Source organism: Rattus norvegicus, chromosome 10 (assembly GCF_021556685.1).
Source record: "Rattus norvegicus strain SHRSP/BbbUtx chromosome 10, alternate assembly SHRSP_T2T, whole genome shotgun sequence".
Lineage (NCBI taxonomy): Eukaryota > Metazoa > Chordata > Mammalia > Rodentia > Muridae > Rattus > Rattus norvegicus.
Genome location: NC_141543.1, coordinates 108,833,333 through 108,849,286, shown reverse-complemented (window position 1 = coordinate 108,849,286; position 15,954 = coordinate 108,833,333). Strand labels below are relative to the sequence as shown.

Sequence of the window (15,954 nt, the reverse complement as noted above, 5' to 3'; positions counted from 1 at the left end):
TGGTCAGGCAGCCTGCGGATACAGGCCCTTGTCTGGGATCTACCCCCATTCCCAGTGTGGTAAGCCTGGGTGCTTTCCTGGGGACCAGGAAGTCCCAGAGCTCCTGCGGGAGATGCAGGTCTATATCTTCTCTGCAGCCCAGAAAAGGGCTGCTAGGCATGGGTCAGTCCTCAGGGTCCAGTTCCCTGGTGTAGCTATTTCCTCCTTCCCTGTCTTCAGCCCAGTCATTAAATACATGTGTAGTGACCAGTTCTGACCTGCCTGGATAGAGAAATACCCTCCCTCCTCCCTCCACACACCATGGGGAAATCTCAAAGGCACTTTAAAAGTGGGAAGAAAAAAAATAATAAAGGCGAAGCGGCATTTAATACCAGGGGCCATTCCGCCCGTTGGGACCCTCCATTAATCACACGAGCCATCCTGGACAGAGTGCCGGATGGAACTGTGGTGTGGCCTGAGGCCCAGGCAGATATGAGCTATGGCCTAATTACAGGGCACAGTGACCCCAGGGGGCAGAGTTCAGGCTCCGGTCAAAGCAGCACCCCAGAGCCAGGGGAGGGGGTCAGAGGCCAGCTCTTGACAGTCAGACCCAATGTTCACCCAGCTGCCTGGAGGTGGGGACAGAGCCTCGGGGACCACTGCCCTGCCTGTGCCCAGTCTCGGCTGCCTTGCTTGGTTGGCGTCCACTGAACCTGAGGGTGGGGTGGGCTTATTTTCTCTTTAGCCTCAAAGACTCGGCAAAGGAGGGTCAGGGAACAGAGAGTAAGAAAATGGGTTCGCTGTGTAGAAGAGCTGGACGCTGAGAAGATTCTAGAAGTCGCCATGAGGCAGTCAGGGTGGAAGGTAGGCAGGGTCTGGTGTGGGGATGGGGGGGGGCTCCTCCTTCTGAGACTCCCTGGGGTTCCCCTTTGTCAGCAAAGCAGTTGCTACTCCAAGAGGCTCTCTTGCTACATCTTGCAACCTTGTGCGAGCTGCCCATGGTCTCTAGAGTCTCCAGGATATCGGAGTGGGGCTGGAGTTCAGGGAGGAGAGGAGGAACTAGGACCAGAGGAGCCTGCAGGGAGGCAGACAAAGGGTTTGGAAGGAAGGGGGCACGTAGATTCGTCATCCTTCCACAAGGCAGGTGCAGGCAGTGGCTAAAGTCTGTCACCCAGTGTCCAGCTCTCGGCTCCGCCTCCAACTCATCCCCTACCCTGTCCGCCCACTTCGAGGCTTGAACTGCGCCAGAGTCAGAGATACAGGAAACAGGGGAATAGGGGACAGAACCTTGGTCCTTTTGCTCCTCCCACAGCGCAGTCCATTAAACAGCCAAGCATCAGGAACTGTGCCATGCTTATCAGACATGGAAGCCAGCAGTCACTCAGGGCACACAACCAGGGACATCCGGTTTCTCGATGCCCAGTGCTCAGCCTGAGCCTAGAACTGCCACCACCGGCTGCCACATTCGGCTATGCTGCGTGCAGGCTCAATATATCCCCAGAGGAGAAATCGGGATCCTAGGTACCCACGAAGGCCTTTGCCAGTGCCTTTAGGGATCTCAAGGCACTATCATCCTGGGTTTAGAGCAGACAGACAGTAAAGAAGAATAAGGGCTGATGAGAGGGCTCGGTGGGTAAAGGGGCTTGCTGACAAGCCTGAGGATCTGAGTTTGATTCCCCAGGACCTACACGGTAGAGAGAGAACCAGCTTCACAGGTTTTCCTCTGATATGACACAGACATGTACACACACACACATGCACATACATATATACAGGAAAGGAACAGAGGGAGGGAGGAAGGGAGGGAGGGAGACCGAAGCAAAGACAGAGGACATGCTTACACAGCAAGGATAACCAGGCCTTCTAGGGCCACCAGGACCTGAAGAGGACAGGTTCCTGTGACAGGCTCCCCCTCTGAGTGGTGAGGACCCTGCCCCACAGATCCTTGAAGCTGCAATTCTGGCCAGTGCTGTCTCAGGCCCAGCAGACCCAAGCGCCTGCACTCCCTGCTTCCGAGCTTCTCCTAGGCCCCCTGGGACCGATCTGTCCTGTTCTACGTCTCGAACATCTGTTCTGATCATCTGTTCACCCTCAACACCCACTCAGTCCCAGCTCCGAGGCTCCCAACTGCCTTCCCTTGTGGCTGTTCTCTGAGTGTCTGGGTATTCCGTCCTTCGACACCCACCCCCGAAGGTTTCAGGAGAATGTCCCTCAGTTGAGACAAGGCCTCTCCTCTTCCCACAGGCGGGCACTATGCCCCTAAAACCGGTGGGAGAAGGGCTCACCTTCCTTGGCTCCCTAACAGGATCCCCCCTCTTCTGTGCAGGCAGCAAAGTTCTTCCCACCTGACCCACTCTCCGATGCCCCTCACAGGGCCCTAAGCACAGCAGCAGAGGTCCCGCAGTTGTTTACAGGAGTAACAGAACACTGGATTGCTGTTTACAGCAAACACAAACCTTAGGTGCCAGAGAGCAATCTGGCTGATCCAGGACCTCCACCACGGCCCAGAGCCCAGCAATTTAGCCCCTGACCTCTGACCTGTCTTCAGGCACCGGGCAGCTGGGGACCCGGGGATGTGAGGCAGGAAGGAGCCTCCTCCTCCCAAGACACTGCCTTGGAGTCTCTGCCTCAGCAGGGCCCAGGCCCACCAGCCTGAAGCCCCCCTGAAGGGGGTGTTGGGGAGGTGTGGAGGCAGGAAGGAAGACGGGGGAAAGGTGTACTGTCTGTGTACTGCGATGTGATCACAGGACTGCTGGGCCATTCTTTACTCAGCTAAAAATACTGAAGTTTCAGCCTCGTCTTCCTCTGTCCTCAAGAAGCTCTGTGAAGTCTCTCTCTCTCTCTCTCTCTCTCTCTCTGTGTGTCTGTGTGTGTATGCATGCACGTGCATGTGTGTCCGACCAGCCATCCGTCTGTCTGTCCGTCGATCTGTGTGTCTCTGTATTTGTGTGTCTGTGTGTGATGTGTCTGTATGTCTGTGTCTTTCTGTCTGCCTGTCTGTGTGTCTCTGTACGTGTGTATGGCCTGTGTATGTGTGTGTGGTGTGTGTCTGTGTATGGTATGTGTGTATCTGTGTCTGTCTGTGTGTCTCTGTGTGTGTGGTGTGTGGTATTGTATGCATGTGTGTGTGCCGTTTCTCTCTCTCTGTGTGTGTGCTGTGTGTTTGCGTGTTTATCTGTCTGTGTGTCTTTGTATGTGTAAGGTGTATGTGTAGGGTGTGTATGTGTGGTCTGTGGTGTGTATGTGTGTGTGTGAGAGAGAGAGAGAGACAGACAGACAGACAGACAGACAGAGACAGAGAGATAAAAAATAATAAAGAAATAACCAAAACCATCTGCATCCCACCCTGGTCCAGGCACGTGGCCCCTTCCTGAGAAGGGCCCCTTCTATTTCCTTCCAGCCGTGCACAAAGACCTATAACCGGCTCAGGCGACTTCTTGCTCCTAAACTAATCTGGTCCAGCGACTCTGGAGTCCAACACAGACTGAGCAGGGATGGACACGGAGGGCCAACCCTGTACACCCTCCCAGCTCAAAATGAAAGACTTTAACTCTGACCACATTCCTTGTGGTACAAACTGGGCCTGCAGAGGTGGCTCCCAGCAGCCCTCACTGCTGGACAAAGGTGAAACACTACACACTGCATTTAACCCATGAACCGTCAGGATCAGGCCTGGCTCTGGCACCATGGCTATCCTGGACTCCCTCCCCAGACCTCTGTGCCCTCGACCTCCAAATGGAAAGAGAAGTTTGAGTAAAGTTATTTTTTCTTTTTGAAAATTAATTTTAAAAATAACAGCTACGGTCTTTTTTTTTTCCCTGACTACAAATACCATTTAAGCATGAGGCAAAAAATGTGCAAAAAAAAAAAAAAAAAAAAAAAAAAAAAGAAAGAAAAAAAAAAAAGAAAGAAAGATCTATAGTCCCGCAAGACAGACACCCTCTGCTGGAATCCTGACAAACATCCTTCCATGTGCTGTGACGGCACACAGACACAGATGTCACTTCTGCTTCTCCACGTAGCAGGGTGGCCAAGGCTGCCCACAACCCTGAGTCCTGCTTCTTGAACTCTCTAAGTTCTAATTTTCTGGTTCTAGATAGGCCATTTGGCAGCTCTGAGGGTTCATCAGAATAACCTCCAGAACATAAAACAAAGACCAATCCCCAGTCAGAGACAGGACCTGGACACCCCAAGGGCCTTCTGAGGGGCAGCATTTGGGGACCCCTGCTTCTGTGGGTCCACAAGTTTCATCACGTACCCCCTGTAACCCTATAAAATGCCAACCCAGTGGGCCACACTATTCTGAAAATAGCCCTCCCTGAAAGTACCCCAGAGCTACATACAGCTCAGCACCTCGTCCTATACCCCCCATCCCTCCCCCGACCCCTCCCGCCCCCACTTCCCAGCAGTCACCCAAGGACAATGTCCAGCTTCAACCGCCACTGTTCCCAACAACTCCCCAGGCAATCGCAAACTGAAGGACACCCAGGACTAAGCTACCTACGGGGCACTGCCAGGGACGAAGGGAGCATGTGAGTCACAAGGTCTCCAAAACTGCCCAAGGCCCACAGTCAGAGCCTGAATGGGGAAAAAGAAATTGGCTTCATGTCCCTGCTGCAGGAAACTTCTCACAGCGTAACCACACACACCCATCCTCCAAGCCACTGCCAGCTTCCTCCAGCTGACAGTCACCCTCCAGGAAGCAAGAGCCTGGCTCTCTGCACTGTTGCCTGCAGGGAGAGGCCCAGTGTCCCTGAATCTCTCAAGTCAGTGTTGACAGGGTACTTCCCACACTCCCTCAGTCCTCAGACTCTGTGTGTGTGTGTGTGTGTGTGTGTGTGTGTGTGTGTGTGTCTGTCTGTCTGTCTGTCTGTCTGTCCCCCACATAGGTGATAAGTTCATAGAAACAAGAAGAGAGGCTCGAAATGCTTTCTGAACTAAAGGAAGAATAAAAAACAAAAATCCACACAGCCCTTATTTCATTTCCAGATCTTCGTTTTGTTTTGTTTTGTTTTGTTTTCTGTCTTGTCATAAGGAACACCAGAGAGGGGACAATGTGGTCCCTCAAGGCCTAATGTGGAGCTAGGAAAACATGTCCGCTTCCACAGCAGATGGGAAACTGAGGCACAGAGAGGAGGATGACTTGTCCAGCACTGTGGAGTGGGCCCTGTCCTCGTGTCCACTGAGGCTTCTGTAAAAAGTCTCCAATCGCCCCTGCTGCACAACCTGACAGGGGAGACCAGAGCTCCTGATTCACAGACGCAAAACTGGACTGAAGCAGAGGCTGCCACATCAGACCCTAGGCTGGGTTACCCCTACTCACTGCTGCCACACAGACCTCAGTCTCATTCCTCTGCCACAATCTCATTGCCATCATACCCAAGAACCAGGAAGATGAGAAAGGCAAGCCAGACACCATGACAGTGGTGCCTGGCAGACACTAAGGCACTAAGGAACAAGTAAGTCCCAGCAGCACAGGGTGACAGCTAGTTAAATGGCTGGGACAGCCTGGGCCTGCCAGGCAGCACTTGCCTCTGCCCACAGCCCAGCAGCAGGGTTCACCATGCTACCCCAGACAGAAAGCTAAGCTGGATAGGAAGGCGGGCCTATGAGCCGCAGGGAAACAGCTGGCAGGGCCGGGACGTGGCTCAGAGACAAAGAACGCACAAGAGCACAAGAGGGGAAGACAGACAGATAGAAGGACAGACAGACCCACATGCACGTGCACATGCCGCCACCCAACCAGCCCCACTCCTGACAGCTGGCTCCAGCACAGCTGTTTGCAGGAGCTTGGCTTCCTCATTTAAATAGCACCAGAGAGGTACGTAAGAGAGCTGCATGCCCTAGTCTGACCTAATGTCCAAGGACATGTTCCTCAGGTTAGAGAAGTGTCCTATCCTGTCCCTCAAACACAGCTGCCCCAAAGTCTAATTTCTCTGACCAGGACCTGGCCTTCAACCTCCACCATTGGCTGTACCAGGCCAGAGTATAGGAATGAAACAGCCAGTCTGCATCCGCCCAAAGGGGCCCCTGGTGGCCTGGGTTTCTTTTGTAGTTAAGAAAGAAGGGAAGAAAGGAAGAAAGGAAGGAAGGAAGGAAGGAAGGGAGGGAGGGAGGGAGGGAGGAAGGAAGGGAGGAAGGAAGGAAGGGAGGGAGGGAGGGAGGAAGAAAGGAAGGAAGGAAGGGAGGGAGAAAGGAAGGAAGGAAGGGATGAAGGAAGGAAGGAAAGGAGGGAGGGAGGAAGAAAGGAAGAAAGGAAGGGAGGGAGAAAGGAAGGAAGGAAGGGATGAAGGAAGGAAGGAAAGGAGGGAGGGAGGAAGAAAGGAAGAAAGGAAGGAAGGAAGAAAGGAAGGAAGGAAGGAAGGGAGGAAGGAAGGAAGGGAGGAAGGAAGGGAGGGAGGGAGGGAGGAAGAAAGGAAGGAAGGAAGGAAGGGAGGGAGGGAGGAAGAAAGGAAGGAAGGGAGCAGGATAGCTGGCAGCCTTTCCTGGGGTTTCAGAAGGAGGGCAGGACTTAAAACTCACACATTCAGCTGCTTGCACTGTGGCTGGAGATCCACACATGGCGCCTCTCCCCCACCCAAGTTTCCCTTCAGCTTCTCGAGCCTCCTGGTTGGGAGGAAGGGCACACAGCCAGATCTCACAAGTGATCTTGTGATGTTGGTGGTAACCCCTGATGTTGGTGGAGGTCCCGGGCACCTCTGAGTAGACAAGTCCGCAGAAGCACCAGAGAACTTGGGAGTTTCATTTTGCGGTAAAGGAATATCCCCATAACCCAGTTAATTTTCAGAGCTACCCAGCCCCTTGACCCATGACAGGAGACAGGGGACAGGGAACCGTGGACCCAGAAAAACTTGTCCGTTTATACTGCAGATACTATCTGTCTCTAGGGGACAGAGGGCAGGGGCCTGGCCTTCCCTTCTCAGAAGCTGCCCACCCACATGACAAGTGGGGCAGCATCCTCCAGCAGAGCCTGCTTCCTGAACCCAGGGAGGAAGAGACCCTGGCCTGAGTGGAATCCACCAGGATGCTGGCTGCAGAGTCTGGGGCCACTGCAAATGGGGGGAGGGGCGACTGCCCCACAGTTGTTCCAGATCGAAGGTCTCTGGGGACACAGGGACTGCCAGTGACCACTGTCCAAGAAGGGAGCCACCTGGGACCCAGAGTGACTACTTCCCTCCTCCTCAGGGGCTCCCTCAGCTGCAGTCTCCCATGAGGAGGTGCCCAGCCCTTGTCCTGGCCTGTCTGCAAATGCCTTCATGACCTACACTGAAACTTGTTTAAAAGTCTGACATCGGTTGTATAGGGTGCTGGAGTCCCAGCTTCCCGGAGGTAAGACATCTGTGAAAAGGGACAGAGAAGAAAGCCAGGTCCCACCCAGGCTGCAAAGGACAACCATTCCCAATCCTCCCCTTATGCAAGTTCAGCCCGAGCCTCCAGAGACCCTTGATCAGGAGCAGATGTGGGGCAGCGACCCCCTCCTCCCATCTACAGTCAAAGGAGCAGATGGTCAATGTTCAAGATCTCACTGAAACCTTGAGACTTAGCCTTGGAGACATGAGACATATGGGCACAAAGACAAGGCTGTGTGTTTAGGACTACAGTCCTTTAGTTCCCAGAGTGTAGACCAAAGAAGCCAGGGAAGACTGAGTTCATTCCAGGAACAGCAGCAGAGGAAAAGGAGCAAGTGGTGCTGGAGAGATTGCCAAGTGGTTAGAGCAAGTGGTGCTGGAGAGATGGCCAAGTGGTTAGAACAAGTGGTGCTGGAGAGATGGCCAAGTGGTTAGAGCAAGTGGTGCTGGAGAGATGGCCAAGTGGTTAGAGCAAGCGGTGCTGGAGAGATGGCCAAGTGGTTAGAGCAAGTGGTGCTGGAGAGATGGCCAAGTGGTTAGAGCACTGGCTGCTCTTGCAAAAGGGCCCAAGTATGGTTCCCAGCACACACGTGGCAGCTCACAACTGTCTGTAGCTCCAGTCCCAGGAGATTAGTTGCCCACGTCAGGCCTCCTCGAGCATCAGGCATGCACATGGTACGCATACAAACATGTAGGCAAACACCCATAACATAAAATAAAAAATCTTGAATAAATTCTCCCTTTCCCGCCCTGTTTCTCTCCCTCTTGTGAAGAAGAGGAGGAGGAGGAGGAGGAAGAAAGACACAAAGAAAGAAAGAGATTAGAGCCCCTTACCTACTTTTGTGCACCGCACCCCCTACCCATTCCCCCAGGGAGCCATGGCGCAGGCGGTGTTACATGTGTATGTTCCCTAGAGAAAACAAGGTCATTCTGTCTCCTTCTGAAATTCTTGGGATTTAGTGGCACTTTTAAAACATGACAACAAACTCGAAGTTTCTAGAACATCTGCTGGTTCCCGACTGCACGGAGCCTCCGGGTTCTGTCCAGACCAAATTAAACAGCCAGAGCCCAGAAATGCCCTCTGGGCGCCTGGCGGGGGTGTCCAGAGCCAACTGGTGGGGCTATCTAGCCAACAAGATGAAAATTCCTTGAGCATCTGAGACTGTGTTTGCAGAGAATTCTACGAGTCTCCAAATTTGGGAAAAAAACAAGAAGGCTTTGGAAAGGGAGCCACTGTTCAGCCAACCTTCCCCTGTGTGGCTTGGTCAAGAGAAACTACATGAACTCCTTTCCCAATTCATTTTAGGGAATGAATTTTATGTCTGTGACCCCCAGCACTGGAGGGGCTGAGGCGGGAGAGAGTGCCCAGGCCAGTCTGGCAGAGAGGTACAACTCTCTGTCAGTAGGCTAGCCTCCCTGACAAAGTGGGTGGTCACAGGGACTACGGTCAGGGCCCTAGCATGAAATGAAAGGTGGAGAGAGAAAAAGAGAACCCAGCTCTGTCCCGTCGGTCCCAGGATGTCAGGCCCTGTCCCTCTGGAGGGGCAAGCAGAGACTATAAGTCACCAGGTGGGAAACTCCCTGGCCTCTGCACCAAACACACAATGCACATGTTTGTATCCCACTGGGAATGCCGGCCGTGGGTGGCAGGAGGTGCTTCTGGTTCAGAAGCAGTTCAGTCGGACTCTAAATCTTAGCCAGACTCCTCTTCTTCCAGGTACCAAGTCCCCCACAATCCTCACTGCAGGCTCGGAGTCCCCCACACCTTAAGGACATGGGTGGAAGTGCACCCTGGTAGGCACCCAGGCCTAGCAAGCTGGTAGCATGGAACTTTGGCTTCTCAGCCCTTCTGGTCTCTACTGGACGGGACAGTCACAGCTTAGAGCTGAATCTGCACCATGCCACCTGGACAAGAAGGCTGGAGGCCACTCCGCAGCTCTAACATGGCCTCCCACTTTTCAGGGCTTCAGACCCGATTCCCAGTCCAGTCACCAGGTGCGTGCCCTGCGGCTGTCAGCACTTGGCACTGCAGAGGGACATGCCATCTCCTTCACCTGTGACATTCTGATGAGATACTGGAATAACCTCTCAGTTTGACAGACCCTGTAACCCCATGTGTCCCCGACCTTCATGGGGAATATCAGCCTGAGAGGAGGAAGGGCCTCCCGGACCCAGCTTCATATGAAGCAGGACGGTCCTATGGGTGCCAAGTCCCTGGGACTTGCCACTATCAGTGACGACCCCGTTAACCAATCTTGTCCCCACAGTTGGATCAGACAGGTTCCTGTCTGTGTAACCTTCTAGCACTCAGGATCTACAGGTCTTGTGCAAACGTCACTCAGTTCCAACAGCAGCCTCCAAACCCCACGAAGCCACTTCTAAGCCCAGTGCTAGCTACTACCTGTATCTGATAGAATGTCCCCCAGAACCTGGCATGATGCCATTCACAACCCCACCAAGCTCTGGAGGCTCAGGTCGAGTCTCTCAGCTCACTCTGAGCCACACAGACAATAGAGCAAGGACAGCCAACTGGTGCCCAGACTGCCCTAAGACCTCTCTCAACACAAACTCTGCCCCTGCCACCTCCTACCCCACTCCACCACAGCGCTTCCTTCAAACCCTTCCTGAAATGTCACATGCCCCAGGAAGGGTTCCAGACTGATACCTCCCCCAAAGGGGGCGTGCTCCACTTCTTGCTAGATAGGTGATCCAGGTAATCCTCAATGGGGTGCTTACACACCTACTCTCCCCATCTACTGTCTAGTGAACTTGCTCACATGGGGACAACTGATAGGCTCACCTAGTATATCAAGCTGGGGGCGTCGAAAGCTTTGGGATCTATAAAAGAGGCCAGCCCCTCTTCATTACAAAAGCCCTAGAGCCCCAGAATCCCTTTCAGCAATTCCCAGGAGTGTCTGTTGGAAATCTCGGGATTCATCATACAGAAGGCCCACAGGCATTAATTAAGAGGCCAGGTCTACAGCTACCTGCAAGCAACAGGCCTTTCCTCAGGGAACAAAGTGGCACCACCTTGTCCCAGAGGTGTCAATGTGGCCACCTCTCTAATGAGGAGGACAGGGACCACAGGATATCCAGGGACCAGTGCAGAAGAGCCTCCTCTGGGACAGCAGAGAAAAGTCTTGCCACTCAGATCCAAGAGTCTGGGCTTCTGGGCCAGATCTTTTTCAACAAACATCAAGGACTCTCAGGATTGTTCTGGGCATGCAAAACTGATTACAGCAAACGCTGGTGAGGAGAACAGGCCAACGGCTGGCACTCGAAGTGGCTTTTGTTACACAAGGACCCGGCTTGTAAGCGTGTTCGAGATAACAGATCTGGCCTCCGTTCAGGAAGAACATACCATCAAGCTGCCCCACGCTTCTGCTGACCCAGGGAAAGGAGATAGGGGTGACTCCTCCAGCTACCCAGTCACAGAGAGTGGTGGGACTCAGAGTCACCTTGTGAGGGAGGGGTGGGTGTTACTGTTGACTCAAAACCCTTGATGTTGGGAAGTGAGAAAGTAGGAAATCGAAGGCAGGGGAGAGATTACCAAGATAAAATTCTGAATCAGCACAGTAAGAGACCTTTTTCATCCCTAGGGAATAGGGTTGGGGGGTGGGGGGTGGCAGCCTTGAAAGGAAACCAAGGGCAGATACTGGGACACAAGAAGTTCATGTCCTTGGAGGGTCCTGCCACCCCTCAGTCCCCAGGGACAGAAAACCAAGTCTGAATCCCATCGAGACTTTTGGTTATGGTCACAAGGGTGGCCCCTGGTTCAGAGGGGGTGGTGTGGGGGCAGGGTGGGAATATGTGGGGACACTTGCAACCAAGACTGAAACCCAAGCCCAATTGGCACACCTACTCCAGCACATACAACTACAGGCTGGATCCACCAGCCCCAGAGGCACGCTGCTCCGACCTGGGAATCCTAAACCCATCATGGACCACTTCCCGCTGCCTGTGGTACCATTGCTAACTGCAAACCTCCCGGGGGCAGGCAGGCAGGCTCTCTGCTATAATAAAAAACAAACCAACAAACAAAACAAAACACACCCCCAGAGATACACACGGCTCAGAACTAGCCAGCCGTGTGCCAGCCAGAGCTCCCTGGGGGAGCACCTAGGTCCTACCCTCTCAGCAGAGTATGTATGCTCCAAGCCACGAGCCTGTCTGTCCAGCCTCACAAAGGGACTATGGGCCCCAGCGGTTGTAACCAACCTGGTTCTTTTCAACTGGCATAGCCACACACACCCTGTAGGAAGCCTGAGCAAAGACTGGATGCTTCTCCAGCTGAGTCTGGCCATGCTGGCATCGGGGAACACCTACCTCCTGTGACTCGACCCCCCCCCCACCCCAGGAGCACTCACTATAAACTGGCCCCTTCATGGCTCAACTTCCTAGCAGTCTCACCCTGAGATCTTCGCTGCTCACTGCCCGTGGCAGTCTGGTCAGAAGACTCTCCTCTTTCCCTGTCACAACCAGTTTTCTCCTTTGCCTCGAGGTCTTGTTTCCCCATTCCCAACTTCTCCCTGCTAGTCTCTCGAGACTTTTCCCGCCTGGATTCAGACTGCAAGCTTCTCTCCCATGGGCTGGGTCATAGTCTCTCCACATCCCTTTCTCCATTCAGCAGTCCAACCCCGACGTGTGCACCCTCTCTGCGCACCAACTCAACTCCGTATTCCTAGGACACTTAGATGTCACTTTTCAGGTTGTTCATCCAATGTATATAGCTTCCCTTGCATAAGTGCCACCATGAGCGTGCGCACACACACACACACACACACACACACACACACACACTTCCATTAGTGACAGCCCAGGCTGTAATCTCTGGGCACTCAAAGACCTGACCCCATTCCCCAACTGAACTTTTCAGAGCACAGCAGGAAGACTGGCACGCAGGAGGGCAGCATGCTCAGGAGGCCCAGCATCCCTAAAACTGCCAACCTCTATACCAGGATGCTCTCAATGAGGCCATTGTCTTGGACTAAATTTGAGGGTCAAGAAGCTGGCTTGGGAGGCAGCCCAGTGAGGGCACGACACAGTGAGTAAGGAGTTGCACAGAGAAACTAAGGAGGCAGGGGCAGCTGGCCTCCACAATGCAAGGAACCAGCTGGCTAGACCCTCACAACCCCTAAACTTCTCCCTCCCCGACAAGACCTGGGCAGCATTCCCCAGAAACCCCATCCCCAACTCCTCAAGGGATGAAAGCAGACACCTGAATGCCCCTAGGTCCGGAGCAGAGAGTAAACACAGAGACCTGGAAAAGGCAGTGCGCTGCCCACCCCCCCACACCCTCACCCCCACTCCCCGGGCCCTCCACCTCCATATGGGTCAGATCTTGCAGAGAAGGGAACTGACTGGCTGACTTTCAGATTACACTTCCAGGAGAATGAAAGGCCCCCGGGGCAAAGAAGAGGTGCAGAGAGGGGCAACCCAAGGAGCTGGGACAGTCACCGGGGCATTCAGAAGGCACAAAAGCACAAAACAGGTCTGGGGGACCCCAGAATAAACATGGACTCCAAAAAGTCCTGGTGGATGGCAGCACAAGGACTCCCAAGCAGCAACTCTCTGCTTTGTATCGGCACAGAAAGTGCTAGAATCTAAAAATTGCTCCCACCACTGAGGTGACCAAGTTGGTATGATATTCCAGGCTACTCACCGCCTATATCTGTCAATACACAACGGATCGGCATCAGCACCCATTTCCCCCCAACTCACTCCCACCCCCGTCGCTGTGCACACACACCCTGACACACAGCTAGTCCCCTAACTCAAAGATAAAGTTGATCTCAGGTGGGCTCAGGACAAAATCCCTGTTTCCAGTCATGGGGCCTGGAGCACCCCCAACTGGTCACTTGTAGGGCTAGGGCTGGCTTGAAACCTGGCCGTCTTTAACTCTGTGGGGCCCTTCTTCCCTCCCTCACAGCCCACCAGAGGGCTCTGCCTAAGGCTGCCTGAGAGCCCCTCAAAGGGGCGGGGGCTCTGGGCCCGGCAGAGTCAGGCCCGCCCCTCGGAAACCCAGCCCCAGACGCGCGCGGGACACCATTGTGTAAGCCTCCCTTTCCACTGGCTTTATTTACTCCGGACGAGGACGCAGGACTAGGGGCCACGGCACCGGCAGTGGCAGTCACGAGGCCTCTGGAAAGTCCGCGCATGCAAGCCCAGGGAGGAGATGGCAGGCCCACCCTTGGAGGAAACGGCCCCCAAGTATCTCTGCACTTTGTAAACTCAGGACAAGAGGCGAAAGTACTGTCCTTGCGTGAGCACACAGGCCCCCTCTCTCCCAAAAGGCTCTTCTCTCTCAGATAGATAACGATGTCCCAGGCCTGGATCGGGGTATTGGACATCCCACCCTGGACCCTGAGACTCGCCGGGCTGGGATCCCCTCGGATGCATGGGGCCTGCCGGCCGATCAACTTGGCAGCCCTTGCCAGCCCCGGGACTGGGCTCAGCCCCAACCCCGGAGATGGCGTGGGGGAGGGGAGGAGGTCCACCCTGAGGATTCGGCCTCCCACTGGATCTGAAGAGGGGAACTAACTCCCACGCTGGTGAGAGCTGAGGACGAGCACCAGAAGAAGAAAACCCACTGGTTTCCAGGGTGGAACTGTGCTCCCCCGGGTTGCTCCCAAGAAGTCAAGCCCGCCCTCGAGGAGCGACAGTCGCAAGGCAAACACAAACAAAAATAAAAAGATGAACGCCCCACAGGCAGCGTGAACCTGGGATCCCCGGGGGGTGCGTGGTCCCTAACTATATGGTCTATCATCTACAGGACCCCTTAATGGGGCTCTGCAAGTAGGCAACGTCTGGGACGCAGAGCCCTAGGGTGAGCAATCCGGGGTCTTGCCTCTCCTGTGTTCACCCCGTCCCGTCTCAGGCCCGCCTGGAGGCTCCTGCCCAGCTCGCCAAGCAACCCCTGGGTCGGGCACCCACCTTCAAAGTCTGAAATGATCCCGTCCAGCTGTGCGTTGACCGCGGGGTCGGACATGGTGGCTGGTGCGCAGGGAGTCCCGCGGAGACCGGGCCCTGCGCGCTCCCGCTCCCGGTGCCGAGCTGGCCGCACGAGCCCCTCGGCCCCCACGGTCGGCTGAATGAATGGGGGAGGAAGGCGGGCGCCGGCCCCTCCCCAAGCACCCGGGCCCCCGCCCCGCCCCCGCCTCCCGGCTGGATCAGGTTCCCGCACCCCAGCCGGCCTCCGCGACTCGGCACTGGCTGTTGCGCCCGCCTGTCAAAACTGGGCCTGGAGGGGTTGGAACCAGAGCTGCTTCTACAGGGACTGCAGAGTCCCAGGCACACGACCTAGGCTGGCCCCCCTTCTCCCTTCCTGGCGGGTGCCCAGGGGACCGCGACAGACACGGCCTCGGCCCCTCCCCCTCACGCCCCTCCGTGGCCAGATGTGGGCGGATGTAGAGGATGTGGAGGCCGGGCCACAGCAGCGGGCGGGCGCTGAGGGGGACAAGATTCCTCCCCTTCCCTGGGCGCAGTGCTCTTGCTGCCGGAGGTTTTATTTACGCAGCCAAAGTTCGTGAGCGCCTCCTTCGCGTAAGAGAACAGGGCCTGCAAGGGTTAAGCTGAAGCGCTAGGCTAGTCCGGAGGACCCTAGACGGTTGACTACAAAGACGAGGGTCCCAGGAGTTCCTTAGCATTCATACGTTGAGGACTGCTACCCTTGCACTCCGGGGGTCGCTGCGGCACCCTCTGGGTAGGTGCTACGGAAGGGATAGGGCAGGGAGAGGCGGCCCTTCAGAAGAATCATTGCAACGCCCCTCCCCCCTTCCACTGTATGGGCTTCCTGAGTACAGAGAGTGGACCACGACCTTCTCTCCAGAAGAGAGAAACCACAGTCCCTAACATCAGAAGGAAGGAAGAAGGCTGCTCCTGGGTCCTTTCCACATCAGTGGGTACCCACAGCCTGGCCTCTCTCTGCCCAAGTAGCCTTCACACTTCAGACATCTACTGGGCAAGCAGATAAAACCACTGGCTAGAAACAAAAAACACTAGTTACCAGGAAGGGTCCCCAGGGATGCGGGACGTGCTGAGGGGAGGGGGTGGCGGGGGAAGGGTGTCTTGGGGAGAGGTTCACCACTTCCTGGATGAGCCAACAAGACTCCTGCCCGCTGGGCACTACCTTAGACCCAGGGTCTCTGTTCAGTCAGGGCTGCATGGATTCATAGCCAGGGACAGGGTCCTGCAGAGTGGGTAACTCATCCTTTGGTCCTCAGTGGTGCGTCCCTGAGCTGTCCTGGGTCTGGGTCTGCTCTCTCCCTACTCCAGCATTCTCAGTGTGGTAATTGAGGGAGGAAGCTGTGCTGAGACCTGCAGAGGTCGGTGAGGCTGCAGAGAAGGAGAGGAGGAGCCCGGGCTAGGTTTTGGTGAGACTTTTTTTTTTTTAAGCCTCTGGAATAGAGTCCTTCCTATTAGAAAATGTGCCCCTCCTCTCATGCCTCAGATGGTTTAAAAACTATTTCCAACCAAGCGAGCCTCTGGACATAGGAACTGTAAAACCACCACCATTCTAGATCGGATGCACCCGCATCCCATCTCTCTAGAAGCCTTACTTCCAGGAGCAGTGGGTACCCCACGTGGCTTCTGTCAGGGTCTCAGCCTGCCTGGCAGTCTGACCATC

General features: G+C 55.0%; 1 protein-coding gene across 2 annotated transcripts in view; it reads right to left on the bottom strand.

The window, feature by feature from the left end:
• Nucleotides 1-15,954, bottom strand: part of Septin9 (septin 9) — a 134,052-nt gene that overhangs the window by 86,540 nt on the left and 31,558 nt on the right. The window contains 1 exon segment of one of the 2 annotated variants that reach the window (NM_031837.2): nucleotides 14,262-14,574. Within the exon segment in view, the coding sequence (NP_114025.2) occupies nucleotides 14,262-14,316 (55 nt within the window). The 5' untranslated portion in view covers nucleotides 14,317-14,574. 2 annotated transcript variants of the gene reach the window in all.